This window comes from Chenopodium album, chromosome 22 (assembly GCF_948465745.1).
Source record: "Chenopodium album chromosome 22, dcCheAlbu1.1, whole genome shotgun sequence".
Taxonomy (NCBI): domain Eukaryota; kingdom Viridiplantae; phylum Streptophyta; class Magnoliopsida; order Caryophyllales; family Amaranthaceae; genus Chenopodium; species Chenopodium album.
The window spans coordinates 30259640-30269357 of record NC_137855.1 but is presented as its reverse complement, the minus strand read 5'-3'; the positions used below and the strand labels follow the sequence as shown (position 1 = coordinate 30269357).

Below are 9718 nucleotides of genomic sequence, written 5' to 3'. Positions count from 1 at the left end.
TGTTTTTTCCCCGCTATGTGTATCGGGAAGTCAATCGATAAGCGGATTATGTTGTAGCTATTAACCATCAAATTGCAAATTATTTAGACATTGATCCTAATGTAGACGCTAAATTTTCTTATTTAATTTCTTTTAGGAGTCGTTTGATTGGGGTAAATAAACAAAGAGAAAGAGAATGAACAAATCTCATTCCCTTTATTGCTATTTTCACTTTTAATCGTTACCTTTACCTTTTTTTTTTTTTTTTTTTTTTTTTACTTCACCCAAAATTATAACCCATCACCCCCCACTCAACATCGCACTTGACATTCTCCATTACTTAAGTTACTAGATGAAGCCCGTGCGATGCACGGTTTGTTAGATTTTTTTTTTTTTTTGTATTAATGTGCTAAAATTTGTTATATATTTGGATAAAATTCCTAATATCAAAAGATAATATATAATATTTAATTAGTTTAAACATAAAAATTTCATTCGCCAATTTTGCTTACTTGACATTTGAATTATTTAATTATAAAAGAATTTAATAATCTCTTATTTGATTGGCTACAACAAAAATTTATAATCCTACGTGGCGTTCTAAAAAAATTAAATCCTACGTGACTCTCTAAAAACTCGGGAAAAAACTCCCCTTTATATATATATATATATATTAGATTGTTTCTTAGTAATCATCATATAAAATTCACGATCTATCTCTCACTATCTTTCCTTTTCCAAATCAATTTTTCTCTTCACTCATGCAAATTTAATTTCTAGGGTTTGATATTTGTTTTTCAATTATTTCAGCTTGACTTTCTGCTAATTATCACTTTGATCGTTAATGGCGAGTACGGCATGTTTTATGATTGTTAGTCGCACTGATATACCCATTTATGAAGCTGAATTGGGTTCTGCATTGAAAGTAAGTTGCTTAATTTTGACCATTTTTTCGTTACTAAGAAATTTCATTTTAGTTCGCCAATTCGTTAGTTTTTTATTTTGGGAAAATTTTCATTCTTGGACTCAAAATGCTAGAACATTATGTTATTTGTTTTCTATTAATGTTATTGTGTAAATTTCGTAAATTTATACTGTAACAATTTATTATATATATGAGTGAAACAAAATAGAATATATTTGCAATTTAATATTTAAAATTGTTGGGTTTAATGTTTCGGTCTGCACAAGTTCTGATGAAATCAAATTTTCAGTAGAAATGTATTGACATGGATTGCATCCTTTCCATGTTTGTCTTGGTACATTATAGATGATTACGAGATTCGCAACTGAAATGTCGGTATTTATGGCAAAACATAGATGACTAAACTTAGAAGATGGGGATTCATATGCGGAGCTTGTTGATATTAAACATTGATGTTTTGACCAGATATATCAGTATCAAAATACATTATCTTTGTGTATATGGAAAATAGTTGATTACAGTTAGTTTTTCACTCATGCTGATTGTCAATCAAGCTAACCATGAGGATGTATAGTTGATTGTCAATTAGTTTGTGTATAGAATGATGTGCTTCATGAGGATGTTGCTTTGTGGTACTTATTTTTTTCTGTGAGGGAACAACCACGACAACTACTCGTAGTAGATAGAAGAGAAAGTGAGAGAAGTGCAGAAGATATGTGTACTTTTACAATCTGTTTAGATAAAGAAAGGGGAAGGAAAAGAAGGGGAGGTTGGGGAGGGGTAAGGAACGGAAAGGGAGGGGAGGGAAGAATGATGGGATTTCCTTCCAAATCTTTCCACTATATGTGAGATCAAAATCTTACAATTTAATCCCTTAATTTCTCTTCCCTCCAATTTTTCCTTCCTTCTTAATCTGTTATCCAAATAACTCCACCCCTACATTTCCCTTCCCTCCATCTCCTTCAATCCAAACACACTGTTAAAGAAGCGCTGAACGACAAGGCTAGCTTTTATTCTTTATATGGTTTTATGTGTGATTGCAATTACAATTTTATATTATTCCTGGAAATTGATATGAATCCTTGATATAAGTTGTTTTCTTTTCATGGATATTTGGAGGGACTAAAGAGGATACTATACAATGGGGCAAGTGGAAACACTGTTACGGGCAGTAGTTTCGAGTCCATGGTTAGAACAAAATGTGTATATATCAATGGGATTTGACTTGGGGCTTTCTGTGAGTTAGGGGCCAACTTATCTAGCCTTTTTCCTGTGATAAGAAGGGTTAGGATATCTGGAGGACCTTGATCTAGAGATTTGAAACACATAGGTTAATTTGTCAATTAGTAGTGTACCTGTTGAAGCAAACTTGCCATCTTAAGTTATTTTGGACCCTGTGTCTATATATATATATATGCATAGGTGTTTAATTCTTTTGATCATATAACAATGATTTTATGCTGTCACCTTTGTCCATAGAGTCTTTACTTATTTAGCATCATGTTATTATCTATATTGATGCTTGATGTTACTGGTTGTATAATATTGCAATCTTACTCTTATTCCAGAAGGAAGATGCTGCACAGCAGCACCAGTTTATTCTACATGCATCTTTAGACATAGTCCAGGACCTTGCATGGACTACCAGTGCTATGTAAGCGTCTAGTATTTTAGTTTTACACTTTTATTTTTCATCCCAAGCTATTGTAGCTATATGTTTTTGTTTTGATATATATCATTTCTTTGCTTTTTAGTGTTCTCATTTTGTGTTTACCATTATATTCTTATTTTATAATGTTTCAGGTTTTTAAAAGCGATAGACAGGTTCAATGATTTGGTGGTGTCGGTTTATGTAACTGCTGGTCATATCCTTGAAATCTTCCTTAATATTCATTTATTGAATTATTTTTTGATTTTCCTAGTTATCTTAAATTGATGCTTGATTGTTCTCTTCTTGTTAGCATGTATTCGAGCTTTAATGTAGTTATCCTGTTATGAGCTGATTAGTATCTTCACTTTGTATGAAATATAGTGTTATTACAACTATTACCCTATTAAGTAAATGGAAGTTCAGTTCATTAAAATGCTCTAAGCTACATCAATTCCTAATTTTACAATTCAGTATGTCTTAAATTTTAAAAATTATCTATTGATTTGTTTTTTCAAGGAAAGCACAATCGAGGTGCTATATTTCTCATCTTCTTCTCTCATGTATCGATATAAGTTCTTCATTGAGAAATTAACACTCTCACATGACCTATATGGCTAAATTAGAAGAGACAGAATGGATTTTTCTCTCTTTTTTTTTTTTTTTTTTTTAAAAAAAAAAAAAAAAAAATTCTCATGTGTTACCATTTGTTTGTTTTGAAGAATGAAATTCAAAATGTTGTCATTCATTATGTACAGAGAAATATGTGGATGTTTCCAGTGGTTTTCGTTAGCTTTGGATTCATGCAAATACTCCCTCCGTCCCATAAAAAAAGTATCATTTGCCTTTAGCAAAGTTTCAGGAAGGTAAAAAAAAAGATAGTGGGGTTGATTGATGAAAGGTGAATATCAAAACCAAGATTGTGAGGTCTGTTTGACTAAAAGTGAATAAAAAAGAAGTTAGTGTGGTTTGATTTATGAAAATTAATTAGAAAATTAGCTTTAGTTGAAATGATAGTTTATTTAGGGACAAGATTTTTGGATTTCATTTTTCTTTTTACTTTTTTTGGTGTGTGTGTGTGAGTGTTGAATGGAATACTGCGGATTTTGTTGCTGATCTAAGACATGATTTTGTCAAGTTACTATGTCCACTAAGGACATTTTCTATATATTTATATTGATACGTACTTTTTGTTGGTTTGTATTTCACTTTTTTCTGTTGTTTTATTGTATTGCATCTAAGTTTTTGACATTCCTTGACCTGATATCACATACAAGATTTATGCTTCTTCATGACTCCCGTAATGAGGATGGAGTGAAATGTTTCTTTCAGGATGTGCACGAGTTGTATATTAAGGTTTGCAACGCTTCTACTTCTACAAATTATACTGCTTGCTTAAATTGCTGTTAATAAATGGATGGTAGTTTTATTAAATGAGTGAAAATGTACAGTACCGGAAGATACGAAGTCTTTAACTGAAATGAAACCTCAAAGAACTAGCAAGTTAGGGAGGGGGGGGGGGGGGGGGGGGGAGGAGGGGAAGACAATCTATAAATCAGCTCTCAAAATTGCTGGTACCTTGTATCACTCCAATATATTGGTTCTCTATCTTCATGAAATATGTATTCTGTTTGTTTCCTTAGAATATCAAGACATGATTCTGAATAAATATTGTAGTTGATAAAAGTTCCTATCTTGTAAAGAGGATAAATGTTGACTCTTAGGGAAGAAGAGCTCTGAAAAAGTGTTTGCAATGTGGCAGAAGTTTTGTAATATTATTGCCATATAGTAATTTTGTTTACCATGTTTATGCTGCTGTTGAGGTTTTCTCAGTTGGTTTAAGAGACACAAGAATTTTAATGGTCATTGAATTATGTTGGACACTTGTTTTAGTACAGAAGATTTTTCAGTACACCTGCTTGTCTGAGGTTAAGGGTTATGCTATCAGTGCTTTATCTTCCTGTTAACAGAGAATACTATGATCTACATCGAGTTATTGAAAGAAAGATGTACTGATGTACATGGATTTTTTTTGAGGAGAAAAGGCATAGTACGTTGTATATTAATTTTTTTTTTTAATTTACAAAAATGGTTCCCAAAAATTGTAGCTATCAAACAACTTTGCTAGATATAAATTTTGAAACAGCTGAAGTGGTAAAAATTTAGGATGACTTTGATGCTTATGGTTTTACTACTATCTTCTCCATAGAACTATAATGAATTCTTAGAGCTATTATGATGCGTTATTGAGGTATTACTACAATCGATGACACTTCATTATTTTATTTTCTATGAATCCGTACTACGAGGTGAATGCCTGAAGGGCCTTGTAGTCTGTGATGAGAGGGTGTACATGTATAATATTTCATCTAAGATGCTTTTTAAAAGGCAAGGTCTCTGTTTGATGCCAGGTCAATGGTTGAAAGAGTGTTTTTGAATCGAAAGTAAATTTTTTATGCAGAAGTTGTGTTACCATACCACCATACCATGCTCTACTATTACCATATCATCAATTCAATCCTCTTACAAGGCTTCTATCTACAGTAGGTACAAAATGGGTCTATGTTTGCTGCCATACCTTATCAATTGTAGTGGGACTTGTATACCCTGTCCTTACATTTACTACAAAAACTATTCTATTAGACTGTTGACCTGAAAGCCAGACTACTGCTCCCGTGAAAACAAAAGTAAAAAAGCCTTATTCTTGATTACATTATCAATTAGACATTATGGTGGTATTAAAATTTGGAGTTCTAGCAACTAAAATTGAACTTTTGTATAGGTCCTTAGTAGGAGTTATTAATGTTTCTTATGTAAGATTTTCGGAGTGATTGATGTTACTGGATTAAGGTTTATCGTAATGCTTGACTAATGTCTTTGTTTAGCAAATAACTTTAAGCCAACTTATTCCTATTAAAATTTGTCTTTACCTTGTTAATGTGGTCAGACAACAAAAAATATGTTTGATAACTTGCTGTTTATTGGCCAAAAAAAAAAAAAAGAAATTTCAAATTGGAGCAACTTTTTTTGGCATTTGGTTTTTTCTTCATGTATATGACCGTTATGTCCAAAGTCTAGAAATTTTGTATACTAGCGGCTAATAACAATATCTAACTTACCTGGCATCTTTGTATGTTAACCACCTTGCTAAAACAACCTTTGGAGACAACAGGTAATAATGCCAAGTGAACAAAACCTAAGTTGGTTTAGAATTCCAAGAGATTTAAGCTGTTGATAATCTTTTTTACCATTTTCTTTGTTTTAATAATTTTATATAGTAACTCTTAATTTGCTTTGTGGGATAGTATGTTGTGAAATTGTGATAGTAGAATCATCTAGAAATAATATTTTCCTGACATTAATATGGTTCTTTGCTTCATGAGGCATTAAAGTATGACAGTTTTTTTTTTTTCCCTTATGAATCATGTTTACTAAGAATATAAATCCAATGAAATTGCCATCTAATATCTCCTTTAACTGAATGTTGTTTGAGGAATCTTGATAATCCTTTGTTATTTATTTTTTTTATTATTTTTGAAACCATCCTTTGTGATTTATTACTCCCCCATCATTTAAAAGTTGGTAACTCTTAGAAAGTGCAAATAAATAAATGAAAAATAAAAAGATGAACAAGTTGGATATGCAGAACTTTTGTTCAGCTCCCAAGCAATACTTCTTCCATTTCTTTTTACTTGCAACAGTCCAATTCCCAATTCTCTATTTCAATCACAAATATCTTTATTTTCCAATAAAGTAAAAATTATAAATTTTTGAAAATATGAAATCAGAAATCAAGGTGAACCTAACAAGATTTAACATGACTATGTTTTTCCTTAAATTTAAATCATCAAATCTAATCAAAGTAGAGTATGTAACTAGTGTATAAGTCAAATGTGTTCCAAGTGTAAAGAAAATGGAGGATGCCTTTGTTTGATTTTGGACATCTAAAGTGGATAGGGTGGAGGGAATATCAATGAGAGTGTTGTGGTTTACATGTATGTTTTAGCATGTGCGCTCTTTTTAAAGCAGTTCTTAATTTAATATAAATAGCTCTAATGTCATTGGGATTAGTATAGATTCTAGAATCAGCCACAAGCTTCCTCTTTGGTTAATTGGTTAAGTGTTCTGCTATTGCTGATTCAAAGCTCTTTTAGGTGTGAATCCTAGCTTACTTCTTTTGGGTGCTTTTTCTTTCCTTATGATCCTATGTGGTTTATTTGCAGTAGTCTGCTTAATTTTCTTTGGATATTGGGGAATTTGCCTGTGTCACAGTCTGGAATCTGAATGTTAGGTTCTGTATGACTTAAGTCTTATACTCTTTAAAGATCCTATAGGTGTGATTCCTTTCTGTATGTTCCTGTGTGATTCATTTGCTATAGTCAACATATTGTTTTCCCAGTTGTTAAAAGTAACTGTAGAAGGATTATTTTCTTGAAGTAGGTATACTGGAGAAGCTATAGTAGATGGTGGTGGTTTCTCTGGATTTTGGGTAAGTAGCCTCTGTGTCACACAGTCCAAGTATAAGGTTGGATTCTAATACTATGGATACAAGAAAGCTTACATGATAATTTTCGATTGAGATTGTATGGTTAAGACTTAAATGCAAGGCTTCTGGAAAATTGGTGTTTAAATTGACCTCTTATATGGGTGAGCTAGTGACACTTCTGTTTGTAGCCTATTACCTGTTGAGAAGTACATTTGATAGAAGATAACCTGGATACTTACTTTGGGAAATGCTTCTTGTGCTAGCCACTCAGAGCATGTTTGGTAAGATCGTGTTTTGGGTTAGAAACGGATTCAATTAAATCTATACCGTTACCAAGTGTTTGGTTAGAAGATTTGGGTAACAATTACTGTTACATAGGGTAATGGTTTCCTCCTATTTGTTACCTCTAGAAAACCAAGGTATCAATTACCCTTTCCCTCAAACTAAAAGAAAGGGAGTTATGTTTAATTAATTTCTTTCCATGGTTAAACCAAACAAATGAAAAGGTAAGTGTTAAATGATTCTTTTCTCTCTTATTTGTTTCCTTTCCTCTCCATTTCCAATATTCATACCTAACGCCCCCTTAGTTTCACAAGTCCTTCCCCTCCACAATCTTCTATGGTAAAAATTTTGGAGTTGGCACAGTTAATTTTTTGTTTTTGAAAGACCATGGACAAGAAAGTAATATCTTTTCCATACATCCTTGTTTGGTTCTCTTATAGTTTTACTACAGCATAGTGGCTTTCACTAGCAGTTTTCATCTTAAAACATGTGCTCTTGAGGCCAAAAGGGGGTTTAATGTGCAGACTTCAATCCCTTTTCTCAACACATTGGACTGGGTCCTGCAAATGTGTGTTTTATGTGATAAAAAGCTGGAAACATATGCTTACCTATTTGTGGAACAGATCCTTGGAAAAAAAAAAGGCTGTTTAGAATTTCTGAGAAGCCTTTTTTGTCATAAGTATTTTTGCCTACGAGTGCAAAATAAAATATAAATAAAAAATTTAAAAAAGAAAAAATAAAGGCTCAATCTATATATATCTGTACCATGTTTGGCTCAAGAGAGAGATGAGTGCAATCTTTTGTACTCTGTTTAAGTGTATCCTTTTTTATGGAATAGTTTTGACAAATTTATTGTGTGATTGCTGGTGGGTATGTTCTCAAGACTCAAGCATGTAGTTAAATTCTTAGTTTGTTAGATGATGAGGCCTTGGGGAAGGCAGTAAGGCACAAATCAGATTTCCTGGTTTGTTTTATAACTTCTTTGCTATAGTATTAGTCTTTGATTTACCTTGTCATGCAATCTGAGAAAAAAAATAAAAATAATAAAATAAAAATAGAAAAAGATCAAGCTGCTTTATGCTACATGCAACTTTGTGTTGTTACCACATAGTAGTTCCCTATTCTAGTAGCACTTCTATAATTTTTTTAAAAAAATTTCAATTATTTTCATCTGCTAGTTTCATTTTCAGTTATAACTTTCTATCACCACATCTGATATTTTTTTTAAAAAATTTCAATTATACAGCAGAAACAATCAAAGTTCTGTTCTTATGGTTCTAAACACATAATCTCTTTGTTATCATAATTGTTCTTTAAATTATGTTAAATGTGATTATAGAGAGTTATCATGGCTCAGTAGTTAGTGATTGATGTATGGCTTTACTCATTTCTGATTTTGTTGACCTGATGACTTTTAATGTTCAGATTCTTCTCAACCCCCTTTATCTTCCTGGCTCACGCATTGCATCATCACATTTTGATACAAAAGTCCGAGCCCTAGCCAGAAAATATCTGTGAAGCGGAAGTTGAATGCAAAATTAGCAGATGCTGTTTTCGGATGATACAAACAGCTTTCTTCTCAGGAGATTTCTTCTCAAGCTCTCTTTAACTGACTTTTCAGTTTGAAATTTAGGTTGTTTATACCAGGTCCTGCTATGGTGTAATGATGTATTGCCCTTTTTTTTTTCCCCTTAAAATGTTAAAAAGTAAAACTGTTTAGCCATCCTTGTAATCTGGCATCGTTTGAAATAATTGTCATTTGCAACACAAAAGATCTAAGGTTTTGACCTAACATACATGTTAATTTTCAAGAGAAGAAAGATTGGTGAGCATTCCTTTCTCCTTTATCCTACCTCCTTCCTCCATATCACTTGCAAGAACAATTGTATCAAATCTGAAATATGGTTCATCGAACCCTCTCTCCTACTTACCGTCCCACTTATTCTATTTCATCTATTTTATTTTCAGTAGCACATATTCTGAAATATGGTTATGTATTTATGGTAGTTTGTTACAAAAATTTTAAAAGTGGTTTGAGTGAGGTTACGGCTATTGTGCGACGACGATGGAAAGCATATTGAAGGCTTAAGTTTAGAAAATCCTTGCATGAGCTAGCAGTAGCAATACGCCTGACCCCCAAACAGGTGGAAAATGCAGTGCCCAGAGTTGTTTGCTTATAAGCCAAGAGTTGTTTGCTTATAAGCATATTAACTAAGTAGCATTGTTCATTACAGAAATTGAAATGAATTATCATAAATACATAAATCAACCAACTAAAGCAACTAATATTAACAAACATAACATCCAAGTATCCAACACAGCAAGGCAGGAGGCCAACCTAAGGAGCTAAGGCTAATTTTGGGGGATTGGAGGGGTATATATACCCAAAACTGATGTA

General features: G+C 32.4%; 1 protein-coding gene across 1 annotated transcript; it reads left to right on the top strand.

Moving 5' to 3' along the window:
• Positions 1-684: 684 nt before the first annotated feature.
• Positions 685-9172, top strand: LOC145605651 (uncharacterized). Its single transcript, XM_081661723.1, has 5 exons — positions 685-904; positions 2473-2558; positions 2708-2772; positions 3826-3908; positions 8746-9172. Exons 1-5 carry the CDS (start codon positions 824-826, stop codon positions 8836-8838), a joined length of 408 nt encoding a protein of 135 aa, XP_081517849.1. The 5' UTR covers positions 685-823; the 3' UTR covers positions 8839-9172.
• The last annotated feature ends 546 nt before the right edge of the window (positions 9173-9718 follow it).

What these genes read in the sequence shown, in the direction of transcription:
- LOC145605651 (XM_081661723.1), top strand. Translation starts at nt 824, where the DNA reads ATGGCGAGTACGGCATGTTTTATGATTGTTAGTCGCACTGATATACCC. An exon ending in GCATGGACTACCAGTGCTAT is followed by an intron (nt 2,559 to 2,707) that starts GTAAGCGTCTAG and finishes ATAATGTTTCAG; the next exon opens with GTTTTTAAAAGCGATAGACA. An exon ending in TGCACGAGTTGTATATTAAG is followed by an intron (nt 3,909 to 8,745) that starts GTTTGCAACGCT and finishes TTTAATGTTCAG; the next exon opens with ATTCTTCTCAACCCCCTTTA.